This window comes from Tyto alba, unplaced genomic scaffold (genome assembly GCF_018691265.1).
Source record: "Tyto alba isolate M040663 unplaced genomic scaffold, T.alba_DEE_v4.0 Super-Scaffold_2, whole genome shotgun sequence".
NCBI classification, from domain to species: domain Eukaryota; kingdom Metazoa; phylum Chordata; class Aves; order Strigiformes; family Tytonidae; genus Tyto; species Tyto alba.
Genome location: NW_024881282.1, coordinates 10,092,579 through 10,112,875, shown reverse-complemented (window position 1 = coordinate 10,112,875; position 20,297 = coordinate 10,092,579). Strand labels below are relative to the sequence as shown.

General features: G+C 40.5%; 1 protein-coding gene across 2 annotated transcripts in view; it reads right to left on the bottom strand.

Annotated features, from left to right (window-relative positions):
• Window positions 1-7,557: 7,557 nt before the first annotated feature.
• LOC104355464 (putative N-acetylated-alpha-linked acidic dipeptidase) overlaps window positions 7,558-20,297 on the bottom strand; it is a 34,884-nt gene continuing 22,144 nt past the window's right edge. Inside the window, exons 14-19 of one of the 2 annotated variants that reach the window (XM_032991075.2) lie at window positions 19,192-19,283; window positions 18,283-18,373; window positions 17,240-17,504; window positions 16,008-16,089; window positions 14,211-14,303; window positions 7,558-13,182 (exon numbers count right to left, since the gene is read on the bottom strand). In XM_032991075.2, coding sequence (XP_032846966.1) covers window positions 12,993-13,182; window positions 14,211-14,303; window positions 16,008-16,089; window positions 17,240-17,504; window positions 18,283-18,373; window positions 19,192-19,283 — 813 coding nt within the window. In that variant the 3' untranslated portion in view covers window positions 7,558-12,992. Of the gene's footprint in view, window positions 13,183-14,210; window positions 14,304-16,007; window positions 16,090-17,239; window positions 17,505-18,282; window positions 18,374-19,191; window positions 19,284-20,297 lie in introns of those variants that run through there. The other variant, XR_004406816.2, reaches the window with a different exon arrangement.

The following is a 20,297-nucleotide window of genomic DNA, read 5'->3' as shown; positions in this document are numbered from 1 at the left end:
TATTTATTTCTATGCCTATGTCTTTTTAAAGTGATTAAGGCATCAGCAATGATGAGGTTGAATGATAGCAGCAACCAAGTGGCTTCTACCACTTAAATAGAGACCTAGTACTATTAGTTATTAGTTGTGGCATGTTCTCACATTCTGTGAATTGACCACCAGTGGAATATATTATGTTCCATTTAAATGAAAGTATAACTATACAGTATAAGTCTATGCCTTGAATCACATGCTCTCCACAACAGGAAAGGGGCAGGAAAGAAGGTGAAAAAGCTCATGGGCTGAGATGAAGACAGGGACATCAACTGCCAATTACAATCATAGGCAAAACAGACTAGACTTAGGGAAAAATTATTTAATTTATTGGAAATTAAAATAGACTTGGGTTGTGAGAAACAAAAACAAAAATTAAAATGACATCTTCTTCTGCACCACACACAGTTTTTCCAGCATAACTTTACTTCTCCACTCCCGACTCTATGCCATAGAGCTGCCATGTGCAGACACAGGAGATCCTGGGATCGGGCCAGATACCCTAGGGTATCTAAAGTGTGCTAAGCACCTCACTATAAGCACTTGAATTATTCTATACAGAGAGTGTTCAGTTCCTAATAGAAAAATATCCAGTGCCACTTGGAAGCTTGTGGACTGTCCGAGACCTCTAGACAGAGCAAACCAGTACAGGGCAGCATTTATATCACACCCGCCCTGCTCTGGCGTAGCAGCTACAGGTGAGGTGAGACTTCTCACAACACCTAAAATGTTGTTGTGAAGCCACTAATCCTATAACTGAATCCTGCTCAGTGAAGCCAGGTGTGAGCTAACCGTCCACAGACAGAACCAGTGGAGTTCCAGGCACTACAACTGGAATTAAAATAAGGATTCAGTGCAATTCCAGATACTTTAGTGTAGCCCACCCGGGTATGCATTTTTTCCCAGGTCCAGTATCCTGCTGATTTCATGTGTATTCATAGGATATCAGGCTTTCAGACAGACAAAGTGGCACTAGGTCAGTATGCTAAACACCTGAATTGCTCCCCAGTGTTTAGACAGCACATTTATTTGTCTGAACCTTCATGCTGGGCTCCACCTCCCCCTGCCCCAGCCCTGACAGCAAGGAGGAGGCCAAGGAGAGGTGGGGTGGGATGGGGGCGATGAGGGTCTGTGATGTGACCACAGCCCCGGGTGACAAGCTGCCTCCTCACGGACAGGAGCAACAGCGGGTTCTCCGTATCGACCATTTTCCTCAGGGGCCCGAGTTATCACCTGTCCCACTGCATTTGAGTAAACCTGAGGAGCAACAGCCCTGTTTCCCTGGGCAGCCAAGGGCCGGGCCGTCCATCAGCCCCTGGCACCCCTCCCCAGCTCTGGCGTGGCTCTGTCACAGCAGGCAGAACGTGGGCATGGGCTGAGTCACCGGGGCCGGTGACATGGCCGGCGCAGGGCGGGTATAAAAAGGGCTGCGCAGTGAGCCGGCCTAGGCTGGAGGCGAGCTGGTGGGTGAGCAAAGGCTGAGGGGAGAGGACAGGGAAGAGGGCAGGGAAGGGGACGGCTGGGCCACAGGCAGGGAGGCAGGGGTTGCCTGGGGTGCAACAGTTAGTGGCTGCTCTGCCTTTGCCTTCTAGGGCTGGACGTCCCGAAGAGGACGTGACCAGACCGTGGCGAACCCCTCTGCTCGGCCACTCAGCCGGAGAGATTGGAGACTTTCTGCAAGGCCACTGACATAAAGATAAGGAATCAACTTAACAGCTGGCTGGTGGCATTTGGGAGCTATCTGCTCCTGGCACCAGCCTCAGCAATGCTTTGGCCATGCCACGGTGAGCAGCAGGCTGGTGGTGGGGTGGGTGGCATGGCCACCCCCGGACGGGTGATGTGGGACTGACGGCCTTGGCCTGAGGCTGGGAGAGCCCTGGGCAGGGTTGCCCGTGGTCACTGAGGGTGGCTGCTCCTGTTGTTTGTACATATTGTCTTCCTTTTCACAGCTTCAGGCCCAGACAAGGACACAACTAGACCCTGGCACACTCCTGTCCCCTCCCTCCTCAGCCACGCAGCTGGAGACTTCTTCAGCTTTCTGCAGAGCCCTTGGCCTGAGGACAAGGAAACACACACAGCCCCTGTCGACACCCCGCCACAGTCGCACGGGCAGCTGGAAGCTCCCCGCAGCCATGGACAAGGGGAGCTCTGCAACACCCACCTTCTCTGTCTGAAGCGGACCTCGAATTATGGTTTCTGACTTATGAAGCCATTGGCTGGCTCTTCTGGTTTGTGTGGGGGCTTTGGGAAACCGTTTGGGCTTTTCCTTATGATCCTTATTTCCTTATTATATTTATATATACACGTGTGCATGTGTATAATATCTAATGTGCAATATATACACATATATCAATACACATGTATTTATACACATCAAGTGTATCTATGTATAAATAAAAATACATTTATAGTCACTTGCACACTCACATATACACATATATATACAGAAATGTCTCCATATACATCTGCCTGCTGTTCTGTATGAGCATTCCTGATCTAAAGGAGGTGGGGAGCCAATCGGAGGGTGCTCTGGGACCGTGTAGGTATGACAGCTTCAAAACCCAGTGACTGGTCACTCTCAGAGCAGTTTGGAAACACACGGGATCTGCACCCAGAGTCATGTCCTTAAGTCAGTCCAACGAGGAAGCACGTTGAGGGCATTCTGTGTGACACAGGCTCCACACAGACCTCACGACAATGTCATTTGCTGTCAAGTGCACAACAAAGGTGCTTTGCGCTCGATCTCTGGTAATTTTCATCTGAAGCCATCAAGGAAAAACTTTTCACTCTCGTACCTGTTCTGTCTCAGAAAACATCCATTACCCATGGAATTCCTTACAGATTCACATACAGATGCGCATGGCTGCTATTCTGAATTTCTTAACTGAAATATTACCACACATTGCATTGAATCCAGGGCAGACCGTTACTGAAGATGTTGCTCATTTGTTCATTACATGGATTTAAAAATCCCCTCAAATTCTCAGAAATGTAGAAAATCTAAATCCATGTCAACAATACAATACTGGTATTTTATTAATATCTTAGTAACTTCTCAAAATCACAGTAGCATCTTCAGTTTTACCAAAGTATATAAGCCAATTTTTATATTTCATATGTCTCTGAGTAGATCATGAGAGCTGGCACAGCATGCTTTTAATTCCTGTGTAAGGGACTGTGTAGGGGAATCTTATTTACTGCCTTTCCAGGATGCTTTTTATTATTATTTGAACCAATGAGATTGCTAATTACGCTCTACGACACAAATAAAGAACACAATTAGAACACTGTCTAGAGGAGACTCTGAGCCTTAAACTTGTTGGCAATTTAACACCCATGCTGTTGTTTCCTCTCCTCCTGCTCTGATTTTCTGAGCCAGACCTCTCCCGGAAATGTCAATGGATATAAAGGAAGCGCATAACACTCATGTTCTGCAAAGTCGAGTGTGACTTTCTCATGTTAATCACAAAACATTGAGAAAAAATACTGGCTTACAATAGGAAGAGTATTATAAAAAGACCTGTCATAACGAATGTCAGTCCTGGTGCAACACATCACTTGGAGAGGTTGAAGTAACACCAGGACAGGTGCAGTGAAGGGCTCACTGGGTTAGACCAGGTTAGAATGGAGAGCTGCCTTTTCTCAGTCTGTCATCCAAAGACACAGTGCAAATGAGAGACTTTTGAATTCAGTTTGAAGAAAAGCTCTTCCTCGGAGTTGAAACCTGATTCAAATCCATACAATTCAAGGTTAAGGTATTCACATGAGTCAGTATTTTATGACCTATGATACAAACCCAGTAAAACAATATATTGACTTGATTACTTTTTAAAAAACATGAAATCAGGTCACTGAATCACACTAGGGATGCCTGATCATTGTTTTATTTCCAGCATGGTCTGTGAAGCTGATGTCTCATATTTCTGTGGTACCAAGCTGGGGTTTCACAGTCCTCCTATGACTTGTGGACCTATTTTCCCTTACTAGTGATCAATATTTTCATATCATACTTGTACTGTATACCTCGATAGATGTGCAGCGCTGCTTCACAGGCACTGAGTGACATTCAAATGATAAACTCTAAAGACTGGCTTTTGTGCATTTCCGTGGACCACATCTTTTATGACCTAGAGTACTAAATTTTTGTGGGTTGTGCTACAGACCCTGAATATGCTGCATTATGTGTTTGTTAAAAGTACTAGTAAACCAGCACAGAGTGGGCCAAGCGGGCACTAGAGTTCCAACTCATCTCACGTCATTGAGACACGTACAATGCCAATTTCTCACCTTCCAAAACAGGCTGCTTATTTCAGAAATCAGTGGTGAGAAACAGGTGCTTTTTAGGCACAAATCAGTCAACCTGCTTCAGACATTGATTTTGCATGAAACAAGTTATACCTTAGAAGAGCTTTTTTCCTTTCCTCTGGTTATTAAAGAGTGCATTTTTCACATAACTTGGATATAAACATGGTCGGGTGAAATTTGGTGAAACAAATCCCCTTCTAGCAGATTAGGAGCAGTATAAGGGGCCTCACGTTGCATACGCCTAAATCATCCTAACTTATTCTATCCTTTCTTCTATTTTTAGTTCAGATTAACACTTTGTTTTATGCTGAACTAGAGCTGTTCTTGATGAATGTTGTTGGCCAATGCAAAATACTTAGCTCCATTAAAAGAAGTGTCTGCTCAGAATTTGCTGTGATCTCTCTGCATATGCAGGCTTCTAAAAGTGATGCAGATATAAAATGTTGTGCTGCTGTAGAAGATTTCTACGATAGTCATGAAGGTTTAGTAACAATGAGCTATATTCACAGTTGTGGTGGGTTGACACTGGCTGAGGGCCACAGTCCCACCCGACTGCTCACTCACTCCCCCTCCTCAGCGGGACAGGGGGAGAACAGAAGATGAAAATGCTCACGAGTTGAGATAAAGACAGGGAGATTGCCCACCAGTTACTGTCATGGGCAAATAGACTTGACTTGGGGAAAATTAATTTAACGTATTGCCAATTAAAATAGATTTGGGTAGTAGGAAACAAAGACAAAAATTAAAACAACAGTTTCCCCACCCTTTTATCCCAGGCTGACCTTCACTCTTTCACTCCTACCACCTCTAACACCCCCACCCCGCCCGGCACAGGGGAGCAGGGATGGGGGTTATGGTCAGTACCTAACTGCCCCTCTCTGCAGCTCCTTCCTCCTCACACTGTTCCCCTGCTCCTGCGTGGGCTTTCTGCCAGCTGCAGTTCATTCAGGAAATATCCAGCTGCTCTGATGTGGGGTCCTCCCCAGGCAGCTGTGTGGAGATCTGTTCCACCACGGCCTTGTCCGCAGGCTGGGGGGCAACACCCGCCCCGGCACCTGGAGCACCTTTTCCTCCTCCTTCTCCTCCTCTTCCTCCACTCACCTAGGCGCTCACACTGCTGCTTCTCTTTTTCCTTTTTTTTTTTTTTTTTTTTTTCACCTCACTCCTCAGCTCTTTCAGCATATTTGCCCTTTTTTCACTATGTTTTCACAGAGGGACCAGCTGACAAGCTCAGCTGTGCCTGCGGTGGGTCTGTCCTGGAGCTGGCCAGAACCAGCTGTGTCCAGCCTGGGGCAGCCCTGGCCTCTCAAGCTTCTTCAGGGCAAAACCTATCCAAGCCATATTGAAATTAGTGCTCTTCATCAGGCATAGAAAAGTAATGAACTTCACACACCAAGCAACTGTGCCATCAACTGTTTTAAAGCAAGCTGGTCTCTTTCTGACAAATTGTTATAGTCTTACTACAGTGTCGAATAAAAGCCACATTCTGAAACCTTCTATTTTCATAAATTGGAATCGTTGGGTTCCTTCCAGCCTAAAATTCTTGTAACATTTACTCTTCATTCCCAGCTGCATAAGGAATTGTTTGCTGCTTCTTTGATGGACCTGTTGGAGCAGCTCCAGTTTGGGCCACAGATGATCAGATGGATGGAACAGCTCTCTGATGAGGACAGGCTGAGAGAGCTGGGGTTCTTCAGCCTGGAGAAGAGAAGGCTCTGGGGAGACCTTCTTGCAACCTCTCAATACTTAAAAGGGCTTATAGGAAAGATGGGGACAGACTTTTCAGTAGGTCCTGTTAAGATAGGACAAGGGGTAATGGTTTTAAACCAAAAAAATGTAGATTCAGACTAGATATAAGGAAGAAATGTCTTGGGCTGAGGGTGCTAACATACTGGTTGCCCAGAGAGGTCGTAGATGCCCCATCCCTGGAGATATTCCAGGCCAGGCTGGATGGGGCTCTGAACAACCTGATCTGGTTGAAGATGTCCGTGCTCATTGCTGGGGGTGTCAGACTAGATGATCTTTGGAGGTCCATTCCAACCCAAACTATTTTATTCTATGAATCAGCTAGGTATGGTGTGGAGGCCAGTCTAAGGAGCAACATTAGTACATGATAGTTTTTGTTTTCCCTTTTGGATCATACCTTTTTTATATATAGATATTTGAAATTAGTTGCTGATACATTGAAAAAGTATTTCCGAGCTATCATCTCATCTACACACTTCCTGGGAAGATGAGAAAAACAGCATATAAAGGCTAAATAAATACCATTTACCCATGTGAAACAGAAGTTTTAGCTTAATAACAAAGTTTATAGATGCTGGTGGCTTTCCTTTTGGAAGTGGGAACAGGGTGCAGCAATCCAGATACTTCTTAAAGAAGGTGGAGAGAGAGCAGAGAACAGCTCGAACTAAGTTTTTCAAAAGAAGAGAAGGGGAATAAAGCTACCTCCTCCTATACCAGCTTCCATTTTCCTCAGTGCCTTGGCTGGAAAAGGGGTTTCTCTTTAGTATTGTTTTGATGCTCCTTCCTTGACCCTCTCTTTTTGTTTCTGTATCTCCTTTACTTTCTCCTCTTTGCTGATACTGTAAGTTCCAAGATATGCAGCACAGGGAGTGCAGTATCTAACCCGCATGTTCACTGTTTCCTGAGTCTTGGGACATGTCCTAAATAATCCACTACACACATTACTAAATCACAAAGCCAAAGTTGTAGTATGTCTTACAACTGCTCCTCAGAATAAGAGGAGCTAGAAAGAAATGAGCCTGCCACGGTGAGATCTTAAGTACAGCATGTCTGGAATGCAAAGTCACGTCTGTGAGGAGGTGTAAGAAGCTGATCCAAACCAAACCTCATCTCACTCCTAGCTGTTACTGAGCATCTCACTCAGCAGCCAAGGAGGGAGCTCAGAGCTATTAAAACAATCAGTTTCCCATAAGACTCATATCTTTGAGTAACTTCATGACCAAATCAAAACCATGTCTATTCTTTTATGTGGGGCTTTTCCTGCTAGAACTAAGCTATTATCAGTGTCTGATACTGCTAAGACTGCTTCTCTGATAATAGCTGGGTATTTTATTCAATGACGAAAATACCAACCTTAGCCTAAATTTAATCAGAGTTAAGGCTTGAGGTTGATGGGAGATAAAACTGGTTCTAAGTAGTCGCAGAAGTTATGCAGGATAATCAATGTGAAAAGATTAGGAAAAGAGATTTATTTTCTCAAACCAGGTGACAAAACCAAAAAAAGGTCCAAAACACAGACAAGCTCCTGAATACAGAGTACCTCTTCAAATTAATAGCACTTTTAAAACTAGCAAGAAAACTGTCAGTTACTGCACAGGCCTCATATTGAGCTCAGGAGTGGTGAGAATTGCACGTTGAGAGCAAGAACAAAAGTGAGGTTTAGATGAAGCTAGAACTTGCAGATAGCTACATATATTCTACTTAGTTTAAAAAAAAAAAAAAAAAAATTAAAAATATGCTGGTAAACTAGAAAAGCTCCAAAAATGGCAAAGATACACATGCCAAATGCAAAAACAGTACACAATTGTTTGTTGAATAGATAATTATGCTATGCAGCCAATTAGCGAAACCAGCAACAGTACAGAAAAATACATAATACACAGAATTAATGTCAGGGTTTGTATATTTTATATTGTATCTGCTCAGCAACAGGGCCCCAAAGGTTAATATCTGCAGCAAGAAAGATACGCTAATGTTGTGCTGCTTGACCTATTGTCCGACTAAAGGTTGAACTTGTGTCTTGAGAGATCAAAGGGCCCTGGTTTGTGGGAAAGGCAGCTCTTGCAGGAAAAATGGCAACAGGGGAATGCTCAACTGCAATCTCAAATCAGTAGTTTCCTTCTGACTCTGCCAGTTACACAGTCCCCCAGAACTCTCTCACGGCCTCTGCAGTCCATCTGACTACCAGATTAAAAGGGTAGTAGATTTTGATGCACTGAGTTGCAGTCTCTGTTATCTTGAACTTCTGAAGTCTATTATCAGATTCCAGCTAAAATAAAGTTTACATTGCTGGCAGCTGACAAGTTCAGCTTGCAAACTTTGACCCTTTCTTCTACAACAGGAATGTACCCAGTGAAGCAGAGAGTAAAGGACTGTGCATAAACCAAATGATATCTTTTAGCATGTACAAGAACTTTCTCAAGAATACAGAGCCAGACTCTTCAGTGGTGCATGACAGGAGGATGAGAAACAACAGTCATAAACTGAAACAACAAGTGGTTCTCTCTGGATATAAGGAAAAGCTTTTCCATCATGAGGGCAGTGAAGCACTGGAATATGTTGCACAGAGAGGTTATGCGATCTCCATCCTTGGAGATTTTCAAGACTAGACTGGATAAAACTCTGTGTAACCTGGTTTGACCTTGGAGCTCACCCTGCTTTGAGCAGGAGTTTGCACTAGAGACCTCCTGAGTTCTCTTCCAACCCTATGATCCTATAATTGTGTGATATTCTTCCATTCATTCCAATCTTTGGCTCTGGGGAGCTGCTGTCCATCAAGTGAAAGAATATAATTTAATCTGACTCCAGCTGTGAGAGTTGGCTGCTCTGCTCCACTACGGTATTGTCTGTAGTCCAGCAGCACATTTCAAACTGATCATACAAGCAGAGATGAGCACAGGTCCCATCTCAGAGATCTTGACTACCAGGGATTGCTCTGTGTCATCTAAACTAACACTTGAAGTAAGATCTGTGTCAACAGCATCTTAATTTAGAAATTATGCTCCCAGGTCAACAGACTTTCCAGCCAAATTAACACTGTCATTGCTGGCTTCCACACACAGGTATGGTTTAATTTAATTTGATTTAGACTCTTAGAGCATAGGATGGTCATTGTATGAAGTTCTTTGGAAAATTCTGAGAGCATCCAATTTGTGATCATATGATAGGAAGTACTTTCTTCAAAAAAATACAATTTTCATTCCACTTCCAGAGGTTTTCATGTAATTTCTCAAATTAGAAAGGATGCCACAGTACCAGCTAGGTTCCTCCCTCTGCTTGCTAAATACTTCTACAGCTCTTGCCTTGTAATTAAGTGATCTGGTGCTGTATATAAATAATGACTCCATGAGTTTGTCTGCAATAACTGTAAAAGTCAAATGAGTGTTTGCAAGGAGCTGTCAGGTATTAGGATCTTAGTTCTTCCAAGTATAAATTACAGCATATTTAGAACATAAAAGAACCAAAAGTTGATTATAGTAAAGAACTCTGCTAATGGCCATCTCTAGCTGAAAACATCTGTAGTTACATGAACAACTGTCTCAGGTTAGATGATCAAGAAGCTGTAAATTCAACATACTTAGTTGATTTTGGGTTTTGTTCTTGTTAACAACTGGGGTTTTTTTTTGTTGGGTTTTTTTTTACCTAATTCAACAGCATTTTTTGGACAATTACTATGAAATAGTATCAGAGCTTGAGAGCCAAACCAGTTAATCTGGTCAACAGCACTTGGCAGTGTTAAGAGTGAATTTCAACTCACTATAGAAGTCTAGAAAAAAAAAGACCTAAATTCTACTTCACTGAAAGAGAATTAGCACACAAACCTTATCTTGACTTCTTGTATAGAAAGGATTTCACACTCAGGGCTTGAGTTAGCTAATAGCTATGCCTCTGAGATACACTGGCAGATCTAACAAAAAATACAGATACTTCAAAAGTAGTTATTCCTGTATCTGGCTTCTCATTGTCTGCCTTTCCTTATCAGACTGCTTCATAGCATACACCTCCTTGTACACGTGACTGGTTCAGACAGTTTTTGAGCTCTAAAAATCAACTGACTGGAAACATTTCCCAGTGCAGCTACGATGTTTGCAAGAACATATTAACAGACAGTGCTTTTAATGCATATTATTAATTTCACCATTGTTCCCCGTTTATCTGGTAGGAACTAGAGTTCTTCATTTGTTGGCATGTCAGCTGGCCTGATTTTGTTCATAAATGTGAAATGTGACCCTTACTTCTTTTTATCCTTGTAAATGAGTCATGTGAAATGACATTTCTCAGGGCATACACAATTCTGTTTGTTTGTCTTTTTTTTGTTTGTTTGTTTAAAACTCATAATCCTAGTGACACATATAGGAAATGGACAGTTGCATATGCATCCCTGCATATATTTTGACATACAGCTCAGACACCCGACTGCAAATCATGTAGCTTCAGTAATTTGCTACATAGGCTTTGTCCTTTGCTGTCCAGTAATGACACCAGCCACTTCTGCCGGGAATAGTCTCTGAGGAGCTGAAGGCTACAGTGGCTCTATCTAGACTCCATAGAAGACTGACAGTAAGAAATGATTTAGGAAGAAGAACATTCTTAGCAGGATTTCAATAGAAGTTCTTGAAGACTAAAAAGCATTTTATTTTAAATTTAAAAACTAATCAAGAACTTTAGAATGGGCCATAATGTGTCTAAATGCTAGGTGTGGCCACATCTAGCTTGGGGCTTGCTGGACTAGACACTTGTGCTTCCTTCCTCACAGAAACGAAGGAGCCTGAGGTAGACACTTATTAGCACAGACAGCTTACCATGGAATACCTATCCTGCACACCACCCGCTGTCTATTTTCCCCTTTCTCAGCAAGCCCCAGATAAAGATGCAAAGATGTCTTAGCAGCTCTTGAAGAAGCTGTTGAACAGACACAAGTCGCAGCTCAGTATACCAAGGAAAAACAGAACAAGTGCTGGTTTATCTTGACAAATTTGTGAATTGGGGTGGGTTTATGTAGTGGGGCTAGGAACATCCAAGATGATGCTGGATAAGCTACAGGTAAGAATCACTGTGGCTGTCAGCACCAAGTGTTAGGCATCTCAAAATTGAGATCAGAAAAGCTTCATGCTGACCAGTGAGTGGGGAAAGACTCCCACTGACAGCACAGAGCATGGGGGCTTTGACCTAAGATCATTTTGATAGGAGACTGGGTTAGAGCTTGGGGAAAGAGCTGGAGTGAGTCCTTCTAAAGATATTCTTCTCTTAAAAAATTAAGCAAAGCTCCATTTACTTTACAAATTCCACTACTACAGGTTGTGGTTTGCACTGAGCAAAGATGGGTCACAAAGCAGACCCAGATGTGGGCAAAGGCACTGGACAATTTGAATCCCACCTTACCAAAACATCATGTAAACCATCATGCTACAACCAGCCTAATGGGCACTTATTCTCTTTGGACTAGTTAGCCTTGACGTTTTTGTGTGCAGGGGAACAGAGTCAATAGGAGAGAACTTCTGTTCTTATATCCTATTTTCTGCAGTGGTTAGGGGACACGTATTTTTTTTAGAATGGATGTTGCTGTAGTTTAAGAGTGTTAACTATCTCCGTATTTTGTGAGGTTCTGGGCCCTGACATTGTATATTATCTGCCAGAGATTTAAAAAGTATGTCTTCTGGACTGAGAGAAAAAGTTGCTGAGAAAGCTTACAATTCATATAGGGAAAGATATCCACAATTTTGGAACATGGTGTTTCAGTTCATCTTCCTTAGCAACAGAAGAATACTCTTTTTGTATCCACCTGGTCAACAGAAGCTGTTTATTGCTGCTCCCCTCTACATGGTGGATTTGTGTTATCATTCCCTTGATTGCTGCAGACAAAATCCTCTAGGTTAACCTAACTGATGATCTAAACTATCCTGGATAATTTTGTGAGAGGTGTCTTATAGACTGTCATCATGAATTCTCCACTGCCAAAAGGAGCAGAGGAGTGGCCAGCAGTGATAAAGTAGATAGTAGTCTTTTGAGCAGTCTGTCCTAAGTGTGAGCTGCACACCAAAATCAGAAAAACAGACTATACAGAGATGGTAATAATTTGGAATCCATTCAAACTAAGTACATGATGAATTTTATTTGCTTCTGATTGTCTTAATATTAAAAATACCTTGATATGGAAGAGGCATAGCAGGGGTAGATATTGGATAAAAGGATAAAAGAAGGTCTTAATCTCAAAAGACATGTTTTGTGAGATGATTATACATCTGACAAGATGTATTGCCTTGTTTTTACACTGGTGACTAGAAGGCTTCTTGCTTAATTTTATTTGTAAACAGCTGCAAGACTCAGCATGTGAAGTGAAGAACGTCATGGATGAGTATTCTGGGCTGTCTGCCCAAAACTTGTTATGATCATTATATATCCTGCACACGGTATGTGACAGTTTTCCCATCTTCATACATGAATCTTTGTGTAAAAGGAGAGCTGAAAGGGCTATCTTGGAGTATAATTATTCAACTCCAAGGTAAGTAATAAAAAGTCAACAACAAAATTAGAAACTGATAGAAACAGGAAATGACTTCTGGTTTCCTGATGCACAATGAAGACTCTTGTAATAATCAAGCTAGCAAAATTCAAAGCTCTGAAAATAAATCCAGTGATTAGCAATTCTTAAAGTATGAAGCTGACAGAAAACATGAGATTTTTTCACTCTCACTTCAGAAGATACCAAAAGACTGAGCTCTCTGAATAGAGTAGATTACCTTGTTAACACTGGTAAATGCAAATAACATGCCCAAGTGGGATGCAAAGAACACCATTTTTTTCTGGTGTTCTTTGTAATAATCCTCCTAGTGTTTTTAAATGCTCCATTTTTAAGGCTTCTGCAAACTGTCATATGTAGTCTTCATTGATGATTATGTTGTTGATATTCAAGCTACTTCTTTCAGTGTTTCTGCTGCTGCCTGCACAGTGAAGGCTGCAATGGAAATCTGCCTCTTAACTTCTTCCCAGGCTTCACGTTGATCTGCTTTGTTTTTGATGTCAAACATGGCATCATAGATCCCTGGGAATGATTCTCCTGCATACTTGTTATGGCTGCTTGGAGCAAAGATGACATGTCTGTAGGAAAGTTGAGGGGGAAAATAACCACAATTTTCTGAATTAGGAAAATAAAAAATTATTTTCTGGATAAAAGTAATCTGTTTCTATATTATCTGTTAAAATCTTGACACTGAAGATGTAAATAAATAAGATTATTGCAGTAAAAGTACCTATAATGTATGAAGCAAGAAAATAACATAAACTACATTATTCCATGTGAATTCCAGAACTTTATAGCTAAGGAGACTTGAGGTAAAGCTGACTAAAGTATTTTATTTTCCCTCTTTTTAGATGAAATGGAGAGATAAAAAAAAAAAAAAAAAACCAACAGCTTTTTTTTCTCACAGATATACTCTGTCTCCAACAGATACAGGCATGCTTTGAGGTAGGAAAGCTGATGCTTTAGCAAGAGGCTGTTCTCAACAAGTTTTTAATCACAAGCTATGAGAGGCAGAAGGGTTGTAGATCTTCAGTTCTCCATCTACAGTTACTTTGTAGTGGAACCTTTTAGTGGGAAGATTACTGTTCTGAATTATGCAGACTGGTAGAAGGACCAAAAAGTTAGACTTGACTATTCTGACTCTCAAACAAGATTTACTTCTTGCAGTGGATGAAAGGAGTACTGAATTTGCTTCACTGCTGTTAAGTACTGCATGACTGTTCTACTATAATAGATCAAATTGTAGATATTTTAATTATACCCTATTTCACTTTCAAATAACTTCCTAAAGATTCTTTACCACTGAAATTACTTGAATTGAGTCCAGGGCCAAACTTTTATGTATGTTTAGAAGTCCAATGCAGTCAATGGAAATGGGTTTACTGATCTGGATAGGCTTCCAACAAGACTTTTCCTCATTATGTATAGTGTATCTCACTGAAATCTTCCCTAATGTTGTTTTCCCTTTTCAATCTTATCTGTCCTGTTTAATGTACTTTTTACCATCTTGAATAAAATAATTACAATTCCATTTAGAGATCTATAAGTCTTAAAGGAATTCTCATGGAGTACTCCAAGCAGAAAGTGAAAAGTAAGTCTTTCTTACCTATAGAATGGCCTGCCAGGTAATCCAAGAGGATCGATGAAAGCCCTTTCTAGCAACATGAGCTGATCATTTAGTGATCTGACAGCAAGTAGGCTAAAAAGAAAACAGGAATACGTTAGCTACAGAGTGGTTGGCCCACTGTCATCTTGTGCCCTAATGTACACAACTCTGGATTTATGAAGGACAGTAGATCCAAGATGTTGAACTTAAAAGTATAGCCCACAAAATATAGCCCATGTCAGTTAATTTGCACAACAGAATCTTGCTGCTCTGTACTGTGAGACGATTTGGTTCGTAACCCTAAAGTCTCTTAAAGCCATTTTAAAAGGTCAAGCAGTAGTGTCAAAGAAGACAGAGACTTCCAGGCATTCTCACTCATGTTACATCTTATTCCTTTATCTCCCTTTCATTAGGATGCTTAGGCAGACCATTTTCTTCTTTTGTACAACAGTTTTCTAAAGACTCTACTTTCCACAAAACCAGCCAGCTGCAAATTACTTCAATAAAATCACATTTATTTTTATTTAAAACCACAACATCTGAGAAACAGGAACCTTGTGATGTTAGAATCATCTTTTGAGTCATCCAAGTATTGTGTTTTTCTGACAGCAGATTGTAAATTCCCTAGAGCAGAGACCATCTGTGTCTGTGTGCTTTGAATAGCTCTGACCATACTAGTGATGCTTAACAAATAAAAGAACTGTGAAGAAGATTATACTGAATATATTTGGGTTTAGTAGTTTACATGAAAAGTAACTTATTGTAGAGCTTCAAAGGCATTCATCAATAAAAAAAGAGTAAAATTTACATCACAGTAAGGCTGGAGTAACTCTACTACCATCAATGAAATTGTTTCAAGTTTACATTGGTATAAACGGAAACGGAAACTGGTTGATGGAATTAAAGCTTAGATTTAGGTGATCCATCAAAGAAACCATTTTGAAAATGCCACATATATGTCATATATCATAAATGTCATATTTTACATAAGAAATTATTATTAAGTCATTTATCTTAAAAGTCACTGACATTAAAAAGATGGCTTTTATTCTCACTTAGTCTTCCATAAGGGTAAGCATATGGCTAAATTAGATTCTTCACAAGAAATGTAACATACACATATGTACACACAAAAGGAAGACTGGTTTGTCATTTTGGGCATTGCCTACAAAGAAAGTGCAAATTAGTCCAGTGCAAAATAGGTCTTTTTGCATAGGTGGTGCATAGAATTTTTTGAAATCTCATCAAAAAGATTGCCAAAACCACAATAATGGTACAGCTTTTTATTTTTTTTCAATAAGCGGTACCAGTATCTTGAAAACTAGAATGCTGGCAAACAAAGACCACGAGACAACATTTGCTCTTTAATGATAATCCAGTGACAAAATTTTAGGACATATCTCTACTTAGAGGGAGTTACACACCTGAGCTGGCTCTGCTTATGCTAACCAACATTCTAGTCACATCCATGTGTCATCCTGGCATTGCTCCTCAACTAAAACCTGTCAAGAATTGACACTAATTAGCTTGGACACTTTTCAAAGCAGACATGGCTAGATTCTCAGGCTCTGCGGTGTCCATGATGTCCACGAATTCAACATTTCTATACTTTGCTTCCTAGAGTAACCGTATCCTTAAAGACAAGAGTCCATAAGGACTTGAAATGAAACAAATGACTGACATTCATCTGTCACCAAGGTTATTCAGGGGACTAAATGCAAATGAACACTATGCCCTCTGAGCCCTGAGGACTACATGGAGTATTTGACTGGAATAAAAAAAAAGAGTTAAACTTACTTATTGGTATCTATTTGTTGCAGTCTCTCATGAAAGCTAGCAGCAACTTCTGTAAAATTCTTCACAGCTGAAAAGAGAGCATCTGTAGGGAGCAGGAAGGAAGTATTTAACTTGAAATTCTGAAGGAATCATTTAACAAATCAAATTCTTCCAATTAATGCTTTATCTTTCACTGTGATCGTGATCTTTCTGTTCTCATTGAATGAAAATCAAATGACCTCATATTCCTACTGTGTGAAAATTTGCCTTGGAGACAACAGAAATCAGTATTTTTGTAAATATTATCTATTATTTGCTACTTGAAGAATATACAGAAATACCAAAAACTAGAGCATGGATTGCCAGAACCAGACTGTTCAGGTAGGTCCACAGTTTTATAAATCCAAACAACCCGTGTTTTACTGGTATGTCCCTCCACACATACAGAGTTTTGCGAAAGACTGAGTATGTATGTGTACGTGTGAGCGTATGTACATGTACCTGATACTGGTCATTAGCAGCCAAATTCTAAACTGAATAGTATGTCTTGTTGCCAATAAAATAAAGGCTTCTCAGGCAGGAGGGATATTGTGAATCTCTATAACATGAAATAAAATTTTACATGCCAGCACAAGATCCCTGCTGTGGCGTAGGGCTGAACCATTCCTGTCAGACCAAGCTCTGAGGCAAACTTCTCATAGTAGGGAAGGAGATATAAGGAGAAGCTTTTTACCCTGAGGACTGTCAAGTACTATGCTCCAGAGGGGTTCTGTAGTCTCTGTCCTTGAAGGTTTCCAGGACCAAATGGGATAGAGCTCTGAGCCACCTGGTCTGACCTCAAAGCTGACCCTGCCTTACGCAGGCTGACCTAGAGACCTCCTGAGGTTCCTTCTAACCTGAATTATACTATGATCCTATGATGAGTGTTGGACAGAGAATTATCCAACACCATAAGCTGCAAAATAGTGTGATTTTTTTAGGGACCAAGACAAAGATATCTTGTTGCCAACATCGGTGAGCCACGCACAGGTGGTTCAACTCTAAGTGTTAGCTCTACTTGGCAGTCGCATAGTCTCTACACAGCCATACTAGTGACAAAATATTAAAACTTCAAATTTTTGGAAGGTGTGGCTCTTGTTTTATTTACTGTTCATACAGCACAAGGTAAATACCAAGTCATGACTAAGAAATGCATTAAGATAGGAAACTGCTAGCATTAACAGAAGAGGAGTGTGATGAAAGGCTGTACATACCAAAGGAAACACTGTATGTTGCCAGGTCCTCTTCATGATTCCTTGACAAATTATAGATGATGTGAGCATAGTTGCTCACAGCTGATGCATAATCTCTACAGTCGAAAGGAAGCACAACGGAGTTGGCCAATTCAAACACCAGCCCTCCCCGTACCTGAGCTATTGTCAGATGATTCTTGAAAGTGGGATCATAAAACCTCTCCACAATTTCATAGGTTTCATAGACAGTGTGGTAAACTGGATAGCCGCTATATTTTTCTACATTCTGAAACAAACCCAAACAAACCCATTATTCATCTGTGGATACTTCAGCTTTGCTTGAAAACCTTTGCTGTGAGATTCAAGGCACTGCAAAATTAAGTGTTCAGGTCACACTAATCCTGTGTAGCCACTATAGACAGTCAAATGGGAAGAACGACTCAGTGGTGGCTCTCTTGGACATCAACCTATGATGAATGGTCATTTGGAGATCTCTCTCTCCACTGATCATGTACAGAGCCTGAAGAAGAATGGACAAATAACTTTTAGTTGGCTAAATTAAAGGTGAGATTGTTCTTCCTCTCTTTGCTTGGATCTCAACAGTCATTCCTGTTTGTGTCTTTACATATGCTTTTTCAGAGGAATAGACCGCATTGAATAGATTGTTCCTTGAACATTTCTCAGTCTCACAATATGCTCCAGAGTCCATCCCAGATTTTCCATAAAAAATTAACCATTTTGATTTCAAAGCTTCAAAAGTTATTACAAATCATTCAAAAGTCATTGTAAGTCACTTAGGAGCCTTCATCAACCATAGGTAATGTTAAGCACATTCACTTATCCTGAGCAAAGGTCCTTTTGTCTGACTGACACCGAGTTGACTGTTCCTATTTATTAAATATTTGTGTTGTGGTAGCACATAGAGTTCTAATAATGAACTGGGGCTCCACTCTGACACACTGAACTGAACTACTCCAAAAAGCTGGCAGTCTAAACGGCTCAATTACAGGTGATATTATTCAGGCAGCTACAGGGGAGACAAAATTACAAAGACACAGACTTACCCAGTTTTTACTGTAACGTGCTCTGCCTGAAGCAATGCCAAGACGTTGAAAAAAGACTTCAAAGTCATTGCCAGAACCCAATTTATTTATTCTTTTAACAAGAAAGAGGAAAATGCCTTGAGTGACAATACTTCAAGTATAATTTTAGTTTGCTTCCAAGTACTGTGGCAATTATTTATTCTGCAGTCACAGTCACTACACAGTCTTTCCCTAGCACTCCCTTTCTGTCAATATGCCATGGAGTGCCTTTGACCCCTACATGACATGCACCTTACCAGCTGCATTCTCAGAGGAGCAGAATCATCATTCTCAGGGTCAGAGACATCAAACTCTCAAGAGGAGAGTTTAACTCACTGTCTTTAATCACTGAAAAGACTCAATGACCTTCCTCCTGATGAATTTCCATTATCCCAGGCTCTCAGCTCAAAGAAATCACAACAGTACCAGCGTGGCTCCAAGGACTAGAATCACTTTGAGATTCTGTACAGAAACCCTGGTAAATGTGAAGGACCGCGCTGTAAAATCCTGCTTGGTCTGCTCCCCAGACACCCAAACTCAGAGGCCTTCCAGGAGACTGGAAGCAAGTGCAAGGGAAAGTGGCTCTGTTAGCATCTTTTGTGCCTGCTTCTGGCTTGTGCATACTACCCCATTTGTCTAAATCTCTATAAGCTACATGAACACTATACTTTTCATATAGAAAGCCTCCTGTTCATGCTACAAAGGCAAGTTCACAAAAGTGTTGTACAATAGTGTATCAGCTGCAATCAATATAACTCTGAAATTTACACCAGTTGACAATCACACCATCTCTTTTAGGTGCTCAGTTTTTCACATGGATATTTCTTTACAACCTGCACTCTACAAGTTATAATAATGATTGGTATATCATTTATTTTCTTTGTCACTGACCTGGGGACCTCTTTATATTCTGTTGATGGATTTTTTTTATACCAGCTCTCATAAAGAGATTTTCCTTCAAACCCCTCATCAGGACTTGGTATCTAGAAAAAGTAGATTGTAGAAGAGACAAAGGGTACAATTTTAAATGTTACCAAGCAACAAATCTATAACCTGTCATCACATAAAGCCTGTGGCTTTAGGACAGTGAATAAGTCACAGCCTTAAGTCCCTCAACCTTTCTGCATTTCCATTTTAACATTTCAAATGCATAGTGTTTTCCAGAGGAATAGTTTATTTGCTAAAAATAGATACTTTTAGATGGAAGAAAACACAGGGAAAGAAAAACATTTCACATCAGTATTTACATTCTGATATTTATTTATGAGATTTTTCGCTATTTAATTTAAATATTCAACACAAATTCCCTCACAAAGTCAAAACTTTTTTTTTTCGCTTAGGCAGGAAATGTCAAGTTTTCTGTGGTTTAATTCAAAATTGTTTCTACCTTGTTTTATTTCACAAAAGTTATTTTCATGGATGCAGCAGTAACTTTAGAAGGGCAAAGTGCACAGTACTTGCTGTTTATGTCATCATAGCTGCAATAGAGGTATACAAATCATGATCATCCTAAAATTCATCCCTATCACTCTGACTACTTTCTAGATTACTAAGCAGGTTAAACACTGTGGCTATTTTTTTATATTTCCTTTTTATTTGTGAGCTGCTCAGTTTTTATTATCTTTAATCTAGTAAAGATTATTAATATATCTTCTATTATTAATTATCTATATCTACTATCTAAGAATTAGTCCACAACAAGTATCAAAATAAAACTAATATATTTGGAGTTTTGGTCATGAAGCTAATTGTTCATAGAACAGCATTAACAGTGTTAACAGTGCTAATGCTTTTTGCCACAGATTAACTTTGATGGGATCACAGGGGACCTGATTCTTGATCAGCATTCTCTTCAGCCATCAGCTACCAACAAGCTGTGGTTACATCCATTCACCAGCCTTTGTTGCTGCTTCCCAGCTCAAGGAAGGGTTATGCGACTGTGTTTACTGGTATTTAGGTCAACATTTTAACGATGGCTCTTGCTGTCCAAACTGAGA